At 37.7% G+C, this 23,791-nt stretch overlaps 1 protein-coding gene and 1 pseudogene across 10 annotated transcripts in view; both read right to left on the reverse strand.

Moving 5' to 3' along the window:
* Positions 1-23,791, reverse strand: part of LOC105498361 (leucine rich repeat containing 7) — a 571,142-nt gene that overhangs the window by 209,226 nt on the left and 338,125 nt on the right. For all 10 annotated transcript variants that reach the window (XR_011619899.1, XM_024798135.2, XM_024798136.2 and 7 more), the window contains exon 8: positions 5,380-5,443. Coding sequence is in view for 9 of the 10 variants with exons in the window: in XM_024798135.2 (XP_024653903.2) it covers positions 5,380-5,443 (64 nt within the window). In the remaining variant the exon portion in view is untranslated. The remainder of the gene's footprint in view (positions 1-5,379; positions 5,444-23,791) is intronic.
* On the reverse strand, positions 10,791-17,434 carry LOC112429595 (peptidyl-prolyl cis-trans isomerase NIMA-interacting 1 pseudogene; annotated as a pseudogene).

The raw sequence follows: 23,791 nt of genomic DNA on the forward strand, positions 1-23,791 counted from the left end.
CAGTGGTGGCCTGAATAAAGAAAACATGGTACATATTCACCATGGAATACTATGCAGTGTTAAAAAAGAATGAAATCATTTCCTTTGCAACAACATGGATGCAGCTGGAGGCCACTAACTTAAGCAAATTAATGCAGGAACAGAAAACCAAAATACCACATGTTCTCACTTATAAGTGGGAGCTAAACATTGAGCACACATGGACACAAAGAGGTAAATACTGGGACCCTACCTGAAGATGGAGGGTAGGAGGAGGGTGAAGATTGAAAAACTACCTGTCAGGTACTACACTCACTACCTGGGTGATGAAATCATTTGTACACTAAACTCTAGTGACATGCAATTTATCCATGTAACAAACCTGCACGTGTACCACCTGAACCTAAAATAAATTTGGAAGAAAAAATAAAAACCTGCAACAAGCAACTGGAAACTATAATTTTTGAAGAAGCACATTTATAACTATAATTTTAAAATAATGTACTTAGGAATAAATTAATTAAAAATGTGTGAAATCTTTTTCTGAAGAAAATTATAAAACTTAGATATTAAAATAGAAAACAAATGAAGATTATGTTATGTTGATGCCTAAAAAATTTGATATGATAGAAATGTCAACTCTTTATTATTATTCCAATAAACAATTGAGTTATAGGGTCAATGCCATTGTAATCAAGTCTTAACATTTTTTCTTTTTGAGAAACTTGACAAACTAATTCTAAATTTATACAAAAAGTAAATGTCCAGATGCCTAAGTTTGAGACACTTTCCCTATCCACTGTCAAAACTTATTATTTGTGCTAATTACAATCATGTAGTTTTTGTACCTAGAAAATGAGGAAAGTAACTCATTAATGTAGAGAAATCCTATTTTGTTAAGAGGTGATACTCATATCCACGTGGAAAGGAAGTGCTACTTAATAAATGGTTCTTGGAAAGCTGAGTCTCTGGAACAAAAATATACAGTACACAGTATAAATAATGAAGCCCTCCACAGAAACCAATTAGGTTATGAAAAAATTAAACCTTCAAATGTTTAGAAGAAAACGCATGAAAAAATGTTTTGGCTTTGAGGAAGGAAGGACTTCCTAAGCAAAACAAAATGTGCTATACACCAAAAAGTATACATTTTCTTATTTTACAATTAAGACCTTCTATCCATCAAAATGCACCAGGTAGAAAATAAAAAGACTCTCCAGAGACTGTAAAGAAATAACTGTAGTACCTACAGCCAACAAAGGATTAGTATGTGAAATATATCAAAGATCTCCATAAATCAACAAGAACATGACTAGCAATAGAAAAATGGGCAAAAATACATAAACTGGCATTTTACAAAAGAGGAAATGCAAATTGTCACAAATACACGAAAAAATCATCAATCTCATTAGAAATCAGGGATAGACAAGTTATTGTTTATTTTGTATCCATTATTTGGCAATCTTTCTAGTTTAGCTACAAAGAAAGGTTATATATTACGCCTGTAATGAATCTAGATTTTGAATTTGATAACCATGATTTAAAATAAAATAGAATGCACACTATAATTCCAATTTGGTAGGTAGAAATATCTGTGCAGACACGTATAACCAGTATGTATTATGCCACACTTAGAGTAAAATTTTAAGTCTATTCAAGCACTCCCTGCTTGAATAGCTCAGGATAAGGACATTAGGTCCTTCTTGAAATAGTCCTCCCCAGTTATTCTTTTTAGGAGTCCTTTGTGGGGCTTTGGTGGGGGCAAAGGGGAGATGCTGCTCCAATAACCATTGTACTCCCTGCCTTCCTTCCCTGCTACCCATTGCCACTCTGTGGTCAGTGGGTCCCTGCCCATGCTGCTTTCTTTGAATTCCCAAACTCTAAACCACATATAGACTACTTCTCACTTAGTTTGTTAGTCTCCTCTGGGCTGGGATCTTCTTGCTTTCTGGCTTACAAAAAGGCACATTTTGCTTCTTATCACTGACTCTTCTGATGAAGGCTCCCATGGCAGAGTTGTTGGGGTCTTGAGTGACACTCTCCTTTACAGAACAGCCCTCTTCTTTCCAGCACAGGGAGGGGAGGAGAGAGGAAGTGAAGGAGGCTTGCAGCTGTAAGCTGGGTCTAGATTGGGGGAGGGTTGGCCATGGTCAGCAAAGAGGATGATCCTAAGGGTTGATGTTATCTGGTTCCATACATCGGCCTAATAGTGTTCCATCTCTGACCTGACCCCAAATAATACTTGTTTGACTTCATTAAAGAAAATGAGAGTAAAGGGAAGAATATACCAAAAAATATTAATAATGGTTATATATAGGATGAGATCATGAATTATCTTTACTCTCATTTTTTCACTTTTTAACTTTCTATTTTTTAAAAATCGAACATTTATTCATTTTATGTTGAGCAAAACAATTCATGAAAGAAACAACAAAAAACTCCCCAAAAATATCTATTATGTTCTCAGAACTTTGCCTAATATCTTCTGGGGATAATTGCTGTTAAAAATATAAAATAATTCCTTTTGTTTAGAATTTTTCATTATTATGAATGCTTCCGTAAGTAGATATTTCTACTCTGAATCTTATTTGGGACATTTACACTGCTTCTCAAGCAAGCCAACTTCTGTTCTCATTAGGCCTTCACATTTTATTTTTAAAATTATAGTCATCTACTCTCCACATTGTCTCTTTACCATGTCATGCAAAAATAAATCATCTAATGATAATCTCGTATGGTGTCAATATCTAGCTACAGAATAGGATTTGATCTCCTCTCCTTCACATGACATTGTTTCTAGAGGTCACTTATCAGAGCAGTCTGTTATTTTCTCATTAAAAGTTATTACTGTTACAACAGCAGCCAGTTCCATGCATATGACTAGTAAGAGAAAACTATGATTAAAAGTGAGTAACATCAGAAACATAAAGTTTCACAGTTATACTCTTCAAATACCTAAGCACTATCAAATAAAACCTCCTAGAACAAAGGCAAAAGTAAGAAAAAAATAGAAAAAAAAAATAGAAAAAGAGACTTACTTTGTGCCTAGCATGAAATACTGGCATATCACAAAATAAAAGTTTTCTGCTCATAGGATTTCTTAGATACCATAAATCACACATTACTGAAATAATTTAAAATTTACTTTTAGTACATCTAGTTTTGAAAAATAAACCCACGTTTTTCATCATTGTTGACCCAAATCTTTACAGTAAAATACTGATTCACACATATTCATATGAAACACTTGCAGAATAATACACCTGACAGAACTGAAATTCATTTAACATACCGAATGTTTGTTGTAGATTATCTTGTATGAAATTCTCTCACAAAGCCTTTAAGATAGAGGAGATTGGTGCCCTCACTATATTAATAAGGAAGTTGGATAGTGAGCTATAGACCCAAAGGTACCCAGTTAGCTAGTGATGAAGTTGAATCAAACCTCAGTTTGTCTGAATCCACTGTCCATGTTTTTCAATTATTAGACTGACCTACACGTCTTAATAAAAGTGTGAGCAGATCTTAGGTCCTTAACAACTTATATAAAACTACTAGTTTTGCCACTATCTGTTATTTACCACCCTCACCAATCTCTCTACCTACATTAATAAATATCTCCTGTAAAAATTTCTGAGGTACATTAGGCTATATATTTACGAGGTACTTTTGCCTTAATATCTGCGTTGAGGCCACCCTGCAAACTGCTTTGTAACAACACTGGGTGCATACAAAGCAGAGTAAACTTGACAGTGTAATCTGACAGGCAAAGGAGTCTCTGGAGTTCGGCTTTACTTGGCGTCTCTCAGTTTTTATGTTATGTGGACTCTCAGAGCCAGCAGACAGGCCATGGGGCCACTACTGGGGTCATGGCTGGTGAGGGCCCTTCACAACACAAACTGGGGATGGACTGCTCATCCTGTGGTGGAGGGAGGACAGGGCACAGTCTCATTCATTTATAGCCAGTGAGAGCTGAGTATAGCAATGCCCAAAGAGGAAGATAGCCAATGCTCCTAGAGAGTTTTGTCTGAGCCCGAAGACCTGACTGCAGATTCAGAACAGAAGATTTAACACAGGAGGCAGCATCAGCTGCAGACAGCAGCCCAGAGACCAGCATGTGCTGCCAGCCTACTTCTGAAAACTAGCTTGAGGCCAGAGAGTCCTTACTGCCCAGGTCATGAAGAAATTTAGCCTCCTCTGCACATACCCAAATTCCATCTTAGGGAGGAAAGCAGGGGATGGAGAGAGGAACATGAGAGACTAGGAACTTTTATGTAAGAAACATGAAAACAACCTAAAAGGACTATCTAACTTCTTAAATCAGATTAAACGTAATCACAGAAGAATAAAACTCAGTTTTTATTGTTAATAAACAACTGATGGAGGCTGGGGTAATGATCATATTGGCTATGGTTGAAGTAAAACAAATTAATTTTCTTTGTGCATTCAAAATACAGTGTGAGTTAAACCCTTTCACCCTTGCACACTGGCATTCATTAGAATAACTTTTGCCAGGTCCTGTACCTACATTATCTCATTTAATTCTCACACAAGCCCTGTGTGAGGGAGAACATTATAATCCCCATTTTATACATGAGGAAAATAAGGCTAAAAGAGGTTATACAACTTGCACAAGGTCACACAGCTAGTAACAGACCTGGGACAGGGAATGGATTGCTTACTTAAATGTTTTAACTTTAAATTAGTTAAAATACACTTTAGATGAATTGAATTTTTTGAAATTTGAAGATATTCAAGTGGAAGACTTCTGGATAGAGAAAGCTGAGTCGTCTTGTAAACAAGTATATGCTTTCTGATCTGCATTTGAGATTCTGGTCTTCAGGCAAATTTTAAATAAAATGGATGCTTAAAAGGAGGAGGCAGAATTCTGCCAGTCTTGCCAGCAGTAAGGTAGTTCACTAGAAAGACGCTTTAAGTACAGTAAGAATCAGAACGCCACTGGTGACTTACTTCTCTCATGCGATGGTACCAAGAAGCCTCCAAAGTAGGTTTTCAAGGTATGGTCTTTGCAGTTAATCAAGTCTGGGTTTAATCCCTGTTCAGCCACATAATAGCTATGTATGACAGTGACCATTTTAAGCTCATTTCCATAAGGTTAAAATGGCAACATGTCTAATCAGGATTAGAAGAGATAACATATGTAACATACTAAGCATGGTACCTGCCACATAGTTGGTGCTCAAAACTATCAATTTGTTTCTGGCTCGATTCCATTTTCTTTTCCAAAAAGTGAAAGCTAATAATAACTTCCAGTTTTTTATTTTTACATTTAGCAAATACAAATGTGCAATCGAGTTAATACCTTGGTTTACAAAGACCGAGCAAAAGAAATAATCTCCTGGAGTGTATTTATCAAGTTTAGAAAATGCATTTGCTTACCAGCTCACCGAATTCATTATTGCCTAGGTCAAGTCTTTCCAACTGGGCCAGTTTGTGCATTGACCTACAACAGACGGAGGAAAATACTATTGTGAGGCAGTGCATGATACATTGCTCTAAAAGACATTCCAACCACCTTCCTGTCAGATTTACCTGATTGTGCAGTGCACAAAACTGGGGGTACTCTTCAGCAAGAAGTAAATCTCACATACACAAAACCTATGCAAACTGCCATCTGAAAAGCTTTAGTAGTTTACATAATCTACAGCACCTGTTCACAAATGCCAATATGGTTGGCATGCAGGGCTGCCTGCTTAACAAAAATCCAAGAAGCTTATTAAATATCTACACCAGTGGGAGGTGTAGGGTGGGGCCCCACTTCAATATTTTTAAGAGTCACTACAGGTCTGGGAATCAATGGTTGAAACCAATTCTCAGCAAACCACTCTAAAACCTCATAAGATGGCACCATTTCATCATCAGTCTTATTATTTTCTACTCCCTTAAACAAACTTCTGTTATAGACAAATTGTAGTAATTGTCTCCCAAACATATTGACTTGAAAGCTGCTATAGCTATTAATAGTTGTTAAACTGACACGGTTTTGGTCTGTGTCCTGACCCAAGTCTCATCTTGAATTATAATCTTCATAATCCCTATATTGAGGAAGGGACCTGGTGGGAGGTGATTGGATCATGGGGGTGGTTTCTCCCATGTTGTTCTCTTGAAAGTGAGTGGGTTCTCATGAGATGCGAAGTTTTTATAAGTGTTTGACAGTTCCTCCTTCACATGCTCTCTCTCGCCTGCCGCCATGTAAGATGTATCTGCTTCCCCTTCCACCATGATTTTAAGTTTCCTGAAGCCTACCCAGCCATGTGGAACTGTGAGTCAATTAAACCTCTTTTCTTTATAAAGTATCCAGTCTGGAGCAGTTCTTTATAACAGTGTGAAAACAGACTAATACAGAAACCTTGGGCAAGAGTTGGTGTCAAAGGTTCAGGGAACCCAAGTGCACTCCACATGCAGTCAGCATTTCTCAAAGCACTCTCAAGTAAACGTACACTATGAGAAAATATAAAATTTCTGAAAGTTTTTTTTTAATGTCCCCACTAATCAGAATTCTGTCCTTAAGTCCCGCCTATACAGGAATTCTTGAGACACCATTGACTGAAATCTTATAAATTTTAGTTTTATCACATTTAAAATGGATGTAGAAATTACTTTACAGGGCTTTTATGAACCTTAAAGGAAATATTACTGCAATCCAGACACTATCAGAGATACTCAGAAATGCAAAATAAAATAAAATAAAATAAAAAGTGTGTACTCTTTCTTCACTCAGCAACTATTATTAAGAGAGTATCATGCGCTGATCTGGGGTATGGCAGAGAACAAAACAGCTAAAAATTCCTCCCTCAAAGGACTTTACATCCAGCAGGGAAGAATGAGAGTAAACAAAATAATAAAATAAAATAAAATAATGTATTAAAAGGTTACAAGTGCTACGGAGAAAAATTAAGCAGAGGAGGTAGATAGGGATAATACATATAAGGATTTAATTTTTAGTAGGGTGATCAGGTAAGGCCTCAGTGAGAATATGAAATTGGAGCCAAGGCTGAAAGAAAAAGAAAAAGCATGTTAATATGGAGATTCTAAAGCAGGGACATCTTACTTGCTTGAAGACATCCTAGGAGACCAGTATGGCTAAAGAAGAGAGAGAGAGGGAGGAGTAAAGAGATGATGTAATGGGGAGTTGCATAATATTGGATCTTACAGCACAATGTAGAGACTTTGGCTTTGATTCTGAGTAGGATGGGGGGGGTCACTGAAAGGTTTTTATGAAAGATGTTTCTGAAATGAATATCTGTGATTGCAGGCTTATAAACAGACTGAGGGGAACAACAGTAGAAGCAGGAAGATCAAATAGGAGGCTAATGTAATAAGTCAAATAAGAGGTGATGGTGGCTTGGACCAAATCCATTTTTTTTCTTATTTCTTATTATAAGAAATTTATGGCCACAGTGGTGGCCATAAATAAAGCAGTGGCGAAAGTGTTGAGATGTGGTTGGGTTCTGGATATAGTTAAGATGAGGACTAAATGTCTTGATGAGTCAGCTGTGGGGAATGAGACTTGAATGTGACTAAAGGTGTGTTTTGGTCTGAACAACTAGAAGGATGGAGTTGCAAGTGACTGATGAGGAAGACCAGGTGGAGCAGGGTTTTGGGTAGACTGGAAGTTCAGTTTTAGGTGTTCAGTTGGAAATTTCTACTCTAGAGTCAACTAGAGATGTTAATCATGCAGTTGCATAAACAAGCCTAGACATCAAGAAAAAAGTCTAGGAAAGACATAATTTGAGCATGGTAGCATACCAGCTTACCAGCTCACTGAATTCATTACTGCCTAGGTCAAGTCTTTCCAACTGGGCCAGTTTGCGCATTTACCTATAATAGTTGAAGAAAAAATACTATTGTGAGGTCTTGAGAATATGAGATCATCAAGGGCATAAATGGAGATGAAAAGAGAATAGGTCTAAATGGATATGAAGGATAAATAAATAAAACTGAAAAGTGACTAGGGGCATTGGAGAAAAAATAAGAAGAGTGTAGAGTCCTGGAAGCCAAGTAAGAATAGTATTTCAAGGTGGATGCTATGACCAATTGTGACAAAAGCTGCTGATAGATCTGAGAACTGACCACTTAATTTGACAACATGGAGATTAGTGGTAATTTTGAGGTGATTAGTTTTAGAAGTTTTAATCTTTTGCTAATGTTCTTTCTTCTATTCAATATGCTTTTACCCATTTATCACTCAAAATCATTTATTCAATAATAAAAATACGTTGATTTTCTATTTTCTTTCAAGTTTCAGGGTTTTAAAGATGAAAGGTGTTGTCCCCAATATTAAGTAATTCATAATCAAGATAAATTATAAATGGAATGAATAATTTCTACTAATATGGTATTTGCCATAAAAATCATACATGTAGGTTGCTAAAGAACAAAAAGGAGAGGTACTTTTTCAGTAGGGAGGTAGGAATAGAAAATGGAAGGCTTTACTGAAGCTTTACTTTGGAGGAGCTGATGAGGTTACAGAGTCAGGGGAGATGGTCATTTCAGGAGAAAACATCAAAGAGGTGGGATGGAAGAGATCATGGTCCATTCAAGGAACTGCAGTTTAGTAGGAATAGTAAGAAATAATGTGCCGGGTGTGTTGACTCACACCTGTAATCCCAGCACTCTGGAAAGCTGAGGCAGGCGGATCACCTGGGGTCAGCAGTTCGAGAGCAGCCTGGCCAACATGATGAAACCCTGTCTCTACTAAAAATACAAAAATTAGCCAGGCCTGGTGGCAGGTGCCTGTAATCCCAGCTACTCGGGAGTCGGAGGCAGGAGAATTGCTTGAACCTGGGAGGCGAAGGTTGCAGTGAGTCGTGATAGCACCATCGCACTCCAGGCTGGGGGACAAGAGCAAGACTTCGTCTCAAAAAAAATAAAAAAAAAAAATAAAGAAAGAATGTAAAAATTGATAAGAAATAAGAAAAATGATAGGATGTAAGAAATAATATGTAGGTAAGCACTAGATCATGAGGTTATCTCCTGTGTCAAGCCAAGGAATTTGAGTTTTAGCTTGAAGGCAATGGAAGGCTTTAAGGTTCAGGTAGGAAAAATATACCAGGTTTTTATTTTAGAAAGCTCACATCAGCAGCTTGGAATGACATGGGGAATGTGGAGAGGATATGCTAGCCATAAGGCCAGATAACAGACTGTCTTGAAATTCATGTGGGATATAATTGGGGTCAGAAATAAGGCAATGGCAATATGAATAATGTGGTGGCAGATAGGAGAGATGCTTTGGAAAAAGACATGACTTGATTAATGATGACTGACTGGACGTCAGATGTAAAGGAGAGGAAAAAATTAAAGATAGGCTCTCAGTTGAATCGGAGTGAGAGAATATTAGAATGGAATAAATCTAAGGTGGAGATAGGCTGAATGTAATGGATTGTATTTTAAATACTGTCTTGGCTTTGAGGTGAATGCAAGACACTTATATCAGGAAAAAGTGTGTGTGTGTGTATGTGTGTGTCTGGAGCTCAGGCAAAAAGTCTTCACTGGAAATAAAGACTCGAGGAATAAAATCTTATCTACTCTACCTGAAAACGAACCCTCCTTTTTAATCCACATTCCATTTTCTTCCTTTTGCATCATTTACTTGGAGTTTACCACACACTTTCTTGAATTGTTAGTTTTTTCAAATCTATCAGTCTCCTTTCTCCCCCCAGATCTTAAAATATGTTTCGAGATGCCCAGAACGTCCTGTGTGGGACCACCAGCAGTCCAAAGATAGTTGTGAAACCTTGGCCAATGTTATAAGAACATCTGCTACACCTCTCACTAAATCTATACCACTGAATAGGTGCTTCTAGGGAAAGGGGGTTGGGTAATAGTTGGGGCCCAGGAGGAGAGAATTAGATCATCTTCTGAGCCTGGGAATATGGAGTGGCAAACAAACAATAAGCACCAAAGTATTGCGGGCCCAGGGGAAGGACCAAGTAGCCAAGTGTGGCAAGTGAATAAGAAATGCTTATAGGAAGAGTAGGTCACCTGATTTTGACTTGACTGTATAGTTCTAGGCAACATGTATTCTAGTGAGAACCATAATAAGCTAAAGACCAGAGGTCCTTTGGCAATTTCCGGGATTCTCTGAATTCTGTAGTTCTCACTGATGTCCAAGGAGGTATGATATAAAGCTGAGAGTAGATTTTTTGCCAGTCTAGTGGTTGAGGCCCAAGACAAAACTAATTTTATTAAAAGAAGAAATGAGTGATATCTTATGCTTCAGTGTCTTAAGGAATATTTTATTAGTAATAGGACTTATCTTTTTATAGGTTAAATATTAATGATCTCTTAAATCCCTTGTATAATAGTGTTTCCAGACTCCTAAACACACTGATTATTCAATTTAGATCTACTAAAATTTGCCAATGTTTACTTTCCAAAACAGAGCAGGCCCAAATCTATCTGGCACTCTTGGTGGTTTTTTTTAGTGGTTCCGGATTTAATTGGGGGTGAAAGGGTGCTGCACAGTGGCTCAGAGGGCCCACAGCTGGGCCCACAAGTGTTTGCTTTTGCTACTGAACAGAGAAGCGTGGCTTAACTAGAAACAACTCTGGGCCCTTGCATCTGCCTCCAGGACCTGGTGGGCCATGGGGCGGCTCTGCTGACCACATCTTCTCCTTGGAACACCCCTCCCACCACACTGCTCTAGGTCTGCGAGCCTCCTACCCATGCTGAAGTCAGCTCCTTAAGGGAGAGTCTGGTGGTCGCAGCCCCAACTGGGGATGGACAGGGAGTGGGGAACCCCAGGGACCCCAATCTGGAAGGTCCCCCTCCCAGCCATTTTGGGAACAATAAATACTGTGTGATGGTGCCAGGGAGCGGAGGGTTCGGCCACGGGCCAGCAGACAGCGGGGGAGCAGGTGGGCCCAGCCGCCCTGCCCCGCTCCGAGGCCAGGCCTGGGGCCCCAACCCTCACTCCGTGTGGACAATGACGTGGATGCCAGAATCCGTGAACACTCCCGCTCATCTCCCCCGTCCACCGCGCAAACCAGGCGTCTTCAAATGGCTTCATCTGACCTTTGCTGAAGGCACCCAGGTCTCCCCCGACCTTGGACGAGCTGCAGTCGCTGAATTGTGAGTCTAGAGTCTAGAGACTCAAAGTCCTCCCCTCCTGCCTTGATCTTCTGGATGTAGCCGCTGATCAGCTCCAGGGCCGCCTCCTTGGTCTGGGTGATCTCCTGCCGCCAGGTCGAGGGCCGCCTTGACTGGCTTCGCCAGCAGGTGCGAGCAATGGATGCTGGCGGGCTCCCACTGCCAGATTTTGCCGCCACTGCTGCTGTTCCCGCTGGGCGGCTCCCACTGGCTGGCGTTAGTGATATGGTTGAAGTAGTACATTTGGCCGAGGGGGCTGCTCATGAGCTTCTCCCACCCAGGCGGCAGCTTCTCGTCCGCCATCTTCCCTCCTCACGCTCTTGTTTTTGTAAATAAAGTTTTATTGGAACACAGTCATATTTATTTGCTAATGTATCTAGCAGATACATTTGGCTGCTTGTGTACTACAACCACGGAACTGAATACTTGAGCCTGAAATATTTCCTATCTCTGAGGGCCTGGTGGCACTTAAGACAATGTATAAAAATATATATATATTTCTTACTTTTATGTTAGTGTAGTTTAAATTTGATTGATTCCTATTCCACCTCTAAGTCTTTTTCTATTGCTTTTGAAAACTTTGGATCATAACTTCATGCCCAAGAAACTATATTTTAAAATTTATAATGTAGCTTTCTACTATTCCTTTGACATTCTTTTGAATGGGCAACAATTCTTTTCTTTTGCTTGTTCTGGGGGAAAGAAAAGCTGTCCCATAGGGTTTTATGACCCATTTCCTGAAGCTTATTTATTTTATTTAAAATACCATTTCTTCCATTTTAATTTTATCTCATTTTATTTATATGACCCTAGTTTCCACCAGTTTTTAATTATTATCACTATAGTTTCATTCTGTCATTACATTTTCTACTTTTGAAGTTGTCTTTCTGCTGTTTCCCTATTTTATACCTTTAAAAATATTATATTCTTATTTCTGTTTTTAGAGATGGCATTCAGTATTATTTGCTATATTTCACTCTTCTAAGTTTGACTGTCTTCACTTACCCACAAGATTTTAGACAGCCCATAACACAGTCTATTACTTTTCTTCTTTATGTGCCAGTTGTTAAACTGTAATCATTCTGTCGAATTGTCCAAAAAAAGTTCCTTTAGATGAACATATGTAAGAGGGTTTTAATTTAATGAGCATACAAACAAGTAAGATTTTCTCAAAAAAATAAAATAGAACTCATGGTGATTTTATGTTAGTAGTGTTCTTTGTGAGCAATCATTCATTCATTCATTCCTTCCTGTAATGTGCTTCTTTGTGGCAGGCGCCCTGTGGGTACTGGAGTTACAAAGATTCCGGAGACGCAGGGTTTCTCCACCTCAGCACTACTGACATTTTGGACAGGTTAATTCTTTGACATAGGGGACTATCGTGTGCATTGTAGGATGTTTTGCACATCCTACACAGCCTCTACTCTGAAGGGCTTATTTTCTAAATGGGAATGACCTTTAAATGAATAATTACTTCATAGAATGATAAGTGCCACGATAAAAGTATGTATAGATTGCTATAGGAACACAGAAGAAGGAATAACGAACAGTTCAGTAATTAGGGATAATTTTAAGAAGTGACATTTGAGCTGGTTTTTAGAGAAACTTGTTATAAAAATCACATGTACTTGCAAATGTAAAGAGAAATAATGAAAATACTGAAAGAGTAATTCTGAAGTTGAGATATAATCAACAGATTTTTTTGAGATTGTAGCTCGAGATAGCGTTAGGCACATAATCTTATATATGTAATACATCCTCAAAGGATGTAAAAGATTTTGGTCCAAAGTGAAGAAGCTCTAAAATTTCCCATTAGAGTGTGTTGCAGAAAAGTCTATTGTCATACTCTCATGAATGGAAAAGGAAATTTCTGGGATGTAGTGTTTCTCAACCTTGGCACGACTGACATTTTGTATGGGATAATTGTTTGTTGTGGGGGATTATCTTGTGCACTCTAAGATCTTTAGCAGCATACAAAGTACCCACTAGATATAAGCAGCACTCTTTACAGTTGTTACCATCAGAATGTCTCCAGACATTGTCAAATGTCTCCTCTCTTTACTGATTGTCAGAAAAGTAAGCATCTTACCTCCATTTGTTACCTCCTTATGCTACGAGGTGGGTTCCCACGTGGCTTTCCCTTAGCTATTCAAACTAGCTTACTTGAGGAATGCCCTCATTGGCTCTACTCCTTCTTGGTGAAAGTAAGCACGGGTGGGTCTGGGGCCTATCTCCCTTTCCCCACATGGAAGTTCATGGGTGTGATTTCCTTATACAAATAGCTGAACTTGAAGATATGATCACTACTGTAGGTCAGGGAGCAAATATTAGGACTTGATCACAAGTTTGGCACACATTCTCCATCAGTGCTAACTATTTGAACTTCATCCCTCTGAACCAAATATCTTGCTGATTTTTGAGACTCATTTGCATATTAACTCAGTTACCTTAAGGAGAAAAGTTCTAATAAAAATGGTTGTATTAAATATTTACCAATCTATAGTCACATTATACATGTAAAATGGTTGAAATGTGTAAAATTTCTAAATCATTACTTTTATTATTGCTGTTGCTCCTGCCTGCATGTTCTTCCTGTAAATCTTCTCATAGCCAGTCCCTTTTCCTCATCTCAGCTCATATGTTAGTCCATTTTCCACCAACCAAAATAAACTATCCTTCCTGCCTTCATTTTATATATTACCCTATTTTATTTTCTTATTAACGACCACTGAAAATATCTTAGTTTTTATTTGTTTACTTGTTGTTTTTCCCCCTCTGCTAGATTTAAAGTCCATTAGAGCAGTAACTTGCCAATGTTATTCACAACATAAATAGCTTCTCAACCAATGACGGTTAAATGAAGATATTTACACAGGCATGAATGAATGATTCTTTACCAGTAAGAAGCTGGAATTCTAGAATATTTACAAAGAGAAACCACTCAATTTCTATCAAGCATCTATAATTAATTGATAGTTGCCAAGGGGGCAGCTACAATTAATTAACAGTGGTCAATGAGAAATCCTGATAGGCCTATTTTAATGAATAGTATAATGAGGATACATTAGTTCACTTATCATGGAATATGCATGGGGCTAAAGGCAGATAAAGCCAAAGTGCCCAATCTCTGTATGTTCAAATCTTGTGTTAACTTCCTGACATTTCCAATAATAGGTTTTTAAAAAATTCAAATAATAAAAGAAATACTAGGTGAGATGTTTTAGGTAGTTTTTACTTCTCTGAATATCTGAAGTGCAACAACAAAACTATATATATATATAGTAGCTAAGACAACAGACCCTGGACTCAAACTACCTGGGTCTGAATCCTGGTTCCACCACTCACTAGCTGTTTGACTTTGAACAAGCTAAATAACATCTTTGAACCTCAGTTTTGTCATCTATAAGAATGATAATAAGAATCCCTATGTTATAGGGTTATTGTTATGATTAAAATAGTTAATATAGGTAAATCATGTAAATAGTGCTTGACACATGATAAATACTCTCTGTGTTAGACATTAAAATACATAGTGAAAGCTTTCAGAGTTTGAAAACGCTTTAGAGATTGTCTAAGAAAGTGTTGTCTAAAGTTTTTCTAAGGATTTATAGGTGTTGCATGATTTTAAAAAAATTTCAGATGGCCAGTACATTTTGGCAAAGCTTGTTGAAAAAAATGTTAAGCTTCTTATTGGCAGGACTTCTCAGACAAAATATACAAATGTTCGTTGTGAATTTCTAACAGATGGAAATAGTTTAGACTATTTCCTGTTTATGTAACCAAGGAATTTTTTCTTTTTTTCTTTCCTGCAGGACATTTCTTAGACTAGAAGCACACTTTGCCAGAAGTTTTCTACCAAAACTTCATTTCATGGAAGATGAAACAGTTCTTGTGTATCTCAGTCTATGATTGCATATACATACTTAATTTATGAAAACACAGGCCTGGGTATATTTAAGTAGGTTATTATGAGTATTTAAATTAGATTGGATCATCCTCATTTGTCTGCTTGAAACTCTGACCTGTTAGGCTCTGCACCTCTGCTCCCAATATTCACTTCAGGCTCTCCTTGCATTTATGATTATTTTGGACATAGTTCTCTGGCTTAGTGTCACATTCCCCTTAAAGACGATGTGGTTTTGCCATTTGGCCTTATGCACTGTAACCTCAGCAAAGGGAGACACTCCCTTCTCACTAGAGGAGAATTGGTGACTTGCTCCATATCACACAGAAAATTAGTGACAGTGCTGACACAGGATCTTCATCTCTTTTTCCAGCACTGGCCAGTCATCTGAATCTGGCCTGTTTTGTCTGGCTTGACCATTGTTTAAATATGAATGTTTTTATGAAAAATATATGCTCTACAGTTCACTATATTCTATGCCAGGAGTCAGCAAACATTCTCTGTAAAGGGCCACATTGCAAATGTTTCAGGCTCTGCAGTCCCTATGGTCTCTGGCTCTACTCAATTCTACCATTGTTATGTTACATGATATGTTAACATATAGACATGGTTTTGTTCCAACAAATCTTTATTTACAAAAGCTGACTTGCCAGATTTGGACAAGACATAGTCTATCAACCCTATTCTATGCCTGTTCTTAAAGTCTAATATTTAAGTTTCCAGACCTTGAATAAAGATATAACAGATAAATTAAGGATTGAGAATATTTATTATTATAAAATTGCCACTAGAGAACTATTTATATGTGTGTATTATTTGAAATCCTTAACTATTTATATGTATATATTATTTCAAATAATGAGGAATACTGCTGGAATCCAGAGACATTTGCTCTCAATGTTGTCGTTTTGGTTGCATTTATTAAAATTAAGTCCTTCCTATTATGCTATCACTTTACAGCATTTATCCAATTGCAAAGTTGGAAAATACTCCAGTTGAAGCAGTGATGGAATTTATGCAATATTTTGGTACATCTGTCACTTTGATAAAATTGTACAATCTATGATTTTCTTTCTATCAGATTCAGAGATTTTATCCATTTAAATGTATGATTACCTCTGAAGCCACATAAATTTGGCTGGAATGTTGTTTTCCCATAAATTTCCAGAGCAGTAACTTGGATTTGCTGACTCAGGATTCTGCAAATTTTTGGCATGGACTTACGCATTCCAGTTTTTAACTTGTTTTTCAAATGTGCTCACTCTTTCCAATTACTGGCTATTCATGGCACAAGGACAGGAAAACTTCTCCCAGTTATTGCTATCTGATGTCTCTCTCTTAATGAAACTTAAAAAAAGAATTTTTTCACTTTGCTTAGTCTGTGTCCTATGTTTAATGGACATTTGGATTTTATGATTTAGACCTGTCAATTTTATCACATAATCATGTTCTTCTCTTGTTATTAATTATTCTCTTTGAATATACTGCACATTATAAAATTTTAGAAATAAATTGCTCTTTACAGCACAGTTACTGAAGACTGCAAGGCCCAGGATTTTATATCCTTCAAAAATGCAAACTCAGGACGGGCACAGTGGCTCACACTGGTAATCCCAGCACTTTGGGAGGCCAAGGTGGGTGGATCACCTGAGGTTAAGAGTTCGAGACCAGCCTGGCCAACGTGGTAAAGCCTCATTTCTACTAAAAATACAAAATATTAGCCGGGCGTGGTGGTGGGTGCCTGTAATCCCAGCTACTTGGCAGACTAAGGCAGGAGAATTGCTTGAACCTGGTAGGTGGAGGTTGCAGTAAGCTGAGATCGCACCATTGCACTCCAGCTTAGGCAACAAGAGTGAAACTGCCGTCTCACACACACACACAAATAAATAAATCAATCAATAAATAAAGGAAACTTGTGGAACACCTCATTATGAGAACACCTCATATATGAGAACACCTCATTATAACACCTCATTGTTGTTATAAACCAGGAAACATTAAATACCTAGTGTCTGATGGCAGATAAAACATGATTTCTATGATCAAATGTTTCCTTTAGTTAATACTATATCTTTAACCAACGTCACAGCTGTGATTGCTATGTGCTTTTCAGCATTTCAACTCAACTTCCCTCAAGAACAACAAAAAGCCAAACTGGCTTCTGGCATCTTCCAAAAGGATATGTGACCAAATTAAACATCTATTATTTTGTAAAAGAATATTGGGAAGACCTAATTTTTTAAACCACTTTGTTAATATTTATCAGTTAAGGTATTCCTCCTTGCAGTATTTAAATTATTAGGATAAACATTGAAAATATATAATTTGCATTAAGCTGTCACATATTTTGAGAATTTCCTTAGGAAATATTTTTTCCTTTTAGATATTCAACAGTGAACAGTTTACGTTAATATTGTGATGTCTTATTGAAAAAATTTTCTTTCCTATAATTGTCTCTAGTTTAATGCACAATACAAAAAAAAAAGACTCTGTACAAAGAAATAACTTCATTAGTAACCTTTTAAGAATACATCTTGTTTATACAGTAAGGAATATTTGTTAATAAAACAGAAAGAATAAATTGTAAAATTGTACCTTAATAACAGCAACTGGCTATACGACAAATACTGCACTACTGCTTTTAATGAAGGGTTTAATTAGACTGAGGAGAAGTCTGAATTTCATTACTTTCTATATAGTCTTCTTGAATTTATAACCAGAACCAATTATTTATTCATGCTGTACATGAATTTTCCACTGACTGAAAATTATTGTGCAATCCTAACTCATGATTACATAGCAAAGATATGATCATGCTTGATAGACCTTTTGAGCTCCTTGTGGGGGAAAAGGTGCCCTATAAGCAATAACAATGACATTATATCTGGGGGCGGGGGGCTACTCTGTCAGAGCTGAAGGTCCTAGAATGCACGTAGTAGCAGTTCGATCAAAAGGTTATGAGAAACATAATCAGTTACTAATATGCCCATTTTCATTAGAACATATTGCAACCTACATTGTATGCTCATGAAGAGATGTTGAATGCCACTGAAAAAATAGTTAAGCCAAGTTAAGCTGTTTTAAAACTCTTATAGATAACTGGGCAAGGACCACCACCACCATCACCAAGTTTCTTTTCTAAAAGACCCTTTTAACACATACATATGCATGTGTGCATACACAAGGACACACAGACAATGTGTCAGGCTCATTGTTTTCTGTCTATATTTCATTGAAAAAGTTATTACTTGTTATATTGGGCTTTCTGAGTATTAATATTTGTGTATAATCATTGCTCAGTATCCTTGGGGGAATTGGTTCCATGACCTTCATGGACATAAAAAAATCCACTGATACTCTAATTTCTGCAAAATGGCATAGTAGTTGCACCTAACCTACACACATCCTCCTGTATGCTTTAAAAACCTAATACAATGTAAACACATAATACAATGTAAATGCTTTGTAAAGAGTTGTTATACTGTATTGTTTTCTTACTTGTATTTTAAAAATTATTGTAATTATTATTATTTTTCAAATATTTTCCATCTGCAGAGGTCTGTGCTTTTACATAGTTTGGTCTTAGATTGTCGATATCCTGATGGGTGTATTATACAGGCATAATTCCGTGACGAAGCTGTCGGAGAATTTGAACTTTAGAGGCTAAGGACCTTTACAAGTAATCTGCCAAAGTAGCCATGGCTATTTCCCATGCAACTACCTTTTTTACTTGTCAGTAGAACCTGCCCTGCATCAGACGAGAAATGTCATATAGTCACTCTCCAAATTTCTTTTGCAACTAGGACATGAACTTATGACCCAGTTCTGGCCACTGGAATAGGAAGAGGACTCTGCTGGAGGAGATTCTAAGAAACATTTTCCTCCATGATTTAAGAGGGAGGGAAGCATGCAAATCAAAACAATAATAAGATACCATCTCACACCAGTCGGAATGGCTATTATGACAAGTCAAAAAATCACAGATGTTGATAAGGTTGTGGAGAAAAGGGAACACTTAAACACTGTTGATGGGGAGGTAACTTAGTTTAGTCATTGTGGAAAGCAGTTTGGCAATTTCTCAAAGAACTTACAACAGAATGACCATTTGATCCAGCAATCCCATTATTGGATATATACCCAAAGGAATATAAATCATTCTATCATAAAGGCATATGCATGTGTATTTTCATCACAGCACTATTCACAAAAGCGAAGACTTGGAATCAGACATGGAATCAACCTAAATGCCCATCAATGGTAGACAGAATAAAGTCTACCATTGAGGACATAACTGAGTTCTTTATGACTGTGTAGTGTTCTATGATCTAAATGTAGAATATTACATATGTAATTATACATAATGGAGGGCATTATCTTAAGTGAATTAATGCAGGCACAGAAAACCAAATACCACATATTCTCACTTATAAGTGAGAGCTAAATATTGAGTATATATGGACGAAAAAAAGGAAACAGACACCAGGGCCTACTCAAGGGTTGTGGGTGGGGGGAGGGTGAAGATAGAAAAACCGTTTATTGAGTATGATGCTCATTACCTGGGTGACAAAATAATCTGCACCTCAAACCCCTGTGACATGCAATTTACCTATGTAACAAACCTGCATATGTACCCCTGAACCTAAAATAAAATTTTAAAGATGTAAAAAAAAAAAAGATCAGGAAAAAGTGCATTTAAGTTTAAAAGAAATACAAAAAATATAGCAATATATTTGCATAATTTTTATGTTACTCAAAAAACTAACAAAAGAAATTTTCATAAATCATTTAAGATTCGGAGTATCCTTTATGTTTTTTCCTTCCCACATTTAACTTTCCAATATTCTAGGTTTCCATTTTCATGGTTTTTCATCAGTTATTCTGTGGATATCAGAGTGATTTCCAATGTTTATAATTTCTGCTTTTTCAGAAACCATGTCTATGATTCTATATGCATTGTTTCTTTTACTTTTAATTACTTCACAATTAAATATGTTAACATTTTTCAAATTAGTATTCCTCTTTTTAAATATTTACTATATCTTCCAGAAATTACTCAAAAATTCTTTTTCTGTAAGTTGTTTCTTCTTAAAATAATATAGCATCAGACTCAACTTGTTTCTGACTCAACACAGTTATTCCTTCTATGTAAGATATTCCTAGAGATTCTTCTCTTACCACTTGAATGCTAAAACCTGTATTGCTGGTCTATTTGTGAATAGTGTATATAAATACGGAAGGAATGGTACCAGTTCCTCTTTATACCTCTGGTAGAATTCCGCTGTGAATCTGTCTAGTCCTGAACTTTTTTTGGTTGGTAGGCTATTAATTGCTGCCTCAATTTCAGAGCTTGTTAGTGGTTTATTCAGGGATTAGACTTCTTCCTGGTTTAGTCTTGGGAGGATGTATGTATCCAGGAATTTATCCATTTCTTCTAGATTTTCTAGTTTATTGGTGTAGAGGTGTTTATAGTATTCTCTGATGGTAGTTTGTATTTCTGTGGGATCAGTGGTGATCTCCCCTTCATCACTTTTTATTGTTTCATTTGATTCTTCTCTCTTTTCTTCTTTATTAGTCTGGCTAGAGATCTATTTTGTTAATCTTTTCAAAAAACCAGCTCCTGGATTCACTAATTTTTTGAAGGGTTTTCTGTATCTCTATCTCCTTCAGTTCTGCTCTTAATTATTTCTTGTTTTCTGCTAGCTTTTAAATTTGTTTGCTCTTGCTTCTCTAGTTCTTTTAATTGTGATGTTAGGGTGTCAATTTTAGATCTTTTCTGCTTTGTCTTGTGGCCATTTAGTGCTATAAATTTTCCTCTAAACACTGCCTTAGCTGTGTTTCAGAGATTCTGGTATGTTATGTCTTTGTTTTCATTGGTTTCAAATAACTCATTTATTTCTGCTTTAATTTCATTATTTACCCAGTAGTCATTCAGGAGCAGGCTGTTCAGTTTCCATGTAGTTGTGCAGTTTTGAGTGAGCTTCTTTTTTTTTTTTTTTTTGAGACGGAGTCTCCCTCTTTCGCCCAGGCTGGAGTGCAGTGGCGTGATCTCAGCTTGAGTGAGCTTCTTAATCCTCAGTTCTAATTTGATTGCACTGTGATCTGAGAGAGTGTTTGTTATGATTTCCATTCTGTTTCATTTGCTGAGTGTTTTGCTTCCAATTATATGGTCAATTTTAGAATAAGTGCTATGTGGTGCTGAGAAGAATGTATATTCTTTTGATTTGGAGTAGAGAGTTCTGTAGATGTCTATTAGGTCTGCTTGGTCCAGAGCTGAGTTCAAGTCCTGATTATCCTTGTTAATTCTCTGTATTGTTGATCTGTCTAATATTGACAGTGGAGTGTTAAAGTCTCCCACTATTATTTGTGTGGGAGTCTAAGTCTCTTTGTAGGCCTCTAAGAACTTGCTTTATGAATCTGGGCGCTCCTGTATTGGGTGCATATATATTTAGGATAGTTAGCTCTTCTTGTTGCATCTATCCCTTTACCATTATGTAATGCCTTTCCTTGTCTCTTTTGATCTTTGTTGGTTTAAAGTCTGTTTTATCACACACTAGGATTGCAACCCCCGTTTTATTCTGCTTTCCATTTGCTTGGTAAATCTTCCTCCTTTCCTTTATTTTGAGCTTATGTGTCTTTGCATGTGAGATGGGTCTCCTGAATACAGCACATTGATGTGTTTTAACTCTTTATCCAGTTTGCCAGTCTGTGCCTTTTAATTGAGGCATTTAGCCCATTTATGTTCAAGGTTAATATTGTTATGTGTGAATTTGATCCTGTCATTATAATGCTAGCTGGCTATTTTGCCCATTAGTTGATGCAGTTTCCTTATAGTATCAATGATCTTTACATTTTGGTTTGTTTTTGCAGTGCTGGTACTGGTTTTTCCTTTCCATATTTAGTGCTTCCTTTAGGAGCTCTTGTAAGACAGGCCTGGTGGTGACAAAATCCCTCAGCATTTGCTTGTCTGTAAAGAATTTTCTCCTTCACTTATGAAGCTTAGTTTGGCTGGATATGAAATTCTGGGTTGAAAATTCTTTTATTTAAGAGCGTTGAATATTGGCCCCAGTCTCTTCTGGCTTGTATAGTATCTGCAGAGAGATCTGCTGTATGTCTGATGGGCTTCCCTTTGTGGGTAACCCGACCTTTCTCTCTGGCTGCCCTTAACATTTTTTCCTTCTTTTCAACTTTGGTGAATCTGACGATTATGTGTCTTGGGTTGCTCTTCTCAAGGAGTACCTTTGTGGTGTTCTCTGTATTTCCTAAATTTGAATATTTGCCTGTCTTGCTAGGTTGGGGAAGTTCTCCTGGATAATATCCTGAAGCGTGTTTTCCAACTTGGTTTCAATCTCCCTGTAACTTTCAGGTGTACCAATCAAATGTAGGTTTGGTCTTTTCACATAGTCCCATATTTCTTGGAGGCTTTGTTCATTCCTTTTCATTCTTTTTTCTCTAATCTTGTCTTCATGCTTTATTTTATTAAGTTGATCTTCAATCTCTGATATCCTTTCTTTCTCTTGATTAAATCGGCTATTGAAGACTGTGCATGCTTCACGAAGTTCTTGTACTGTGTTTTTCAGCTCCAGCAGGTCATTTATGTTCTTCTCTAACCTGGGTTATTCTATTTAGCAATTCCATAAACCTTTTATCAAGGTTCTTAACTTCCTTGCATTGGGTTAGAACATGCTCCTTTAGCCCAGAGGAGTTTATTATTACCCACCTTCTGAAGCCTACTTCTGTCAGTTCATCAAACTCATTCTCCATGCAGTTTTGTTCCCTTGCTGACAAGGGGTTGGGATGCTTTGGAGAGAAGACACATTCTGGTTTGTGGAATTTTTAGCCTTTTTGTGCTGGTTTTTTCTCATCTTTGTGGATTTATCTACCTTTGGTCTTTACTGTTGGTGGCCTTCAGATGGAGTTTATGGAGTTTTTGCATGGTCGTCCTTTTTGTTGATTGTGATGCTATTGCTTTCTGTTTGTTAATTTTCCTTCTAACAGTCAGGCCCCTCTTCTGCAGGTCTACTGGAGTTTGCTGGGGGTCCACTCCAGACCCTGTTTGCCTGGGTATCACCAGTGGAGGCTGTAGAAGAGTCAAGATTGCTGCCTGCTCCTTCCTCTGGAATTTTCATCCCAGAGGGCCATATGCCAGAAGCCAGCCAGAGCTCTCCTGTATGGGGTATCTGTCGTCTCTCAGTCAGGAGGCACAGGGGTCAGGGACCCACTTGAGGAGGCAGTCTGTCCCTTAGCAGAGCTTGTGTGCTGTGCTGGGAGATCTGCTGCTCTCTTCAGATCTGGCAGGCAGGAATGTTTAAGATTGCTGAAGCTGCACCCACAGCCACCCCTTCCCCCAGGTGCTCTGTCCCAGGGAGATGAGAGTTTTATCTGTAAGCCCCTGACAAGGCTGCTGCCTTTCTTTCAGAGAGATCTTGCCCAGAGGGGAGGAATCTAGAGAGGCAGTCTGGCTACAGTGGCTTTCCAGCACTGAGGTGGGCTCCACAAAGTCTGAACTTCCAGGTGGCTTTGTTTACACTGTGAGAGGAAAACTGCCTACTCAAGCCTTAGTAATGGCAGACACCCCTCCCCACACCAAGCTCAAGCATCCTAGGTCGACTTCAGACTGCTGTACTGACAGTGAGAATTTCAAGCCAGTGGATCTTAGCTTCCTGGGCTCTGTGGGGCTGGGATCTGCTGAGCTAGACCACTTGGCTCCCTGGCTTCAGCCCCCTTTCCAGGGGAGTGAATGGTTGTGTCTCGCTGGTGTTCCAGGTGCCACTGGGGTATGAAAAAAACTCCTGCAAC

The sequence above is a fragment of the Macaca nemestrina genome, chromosome 1 (genome assembly GCF_043159975.1).
Source record: "Macaca nemestrina isolate mMacNem1 chromosome 1, mMacNem.hap1, whole genome shotgun sequence".
Lineage (NCBI taxonomy): Eukaryota > Metazoa > Chordata > Mammalia > Primates > Cercopithecidae > Macaca > Macaca nemestrina.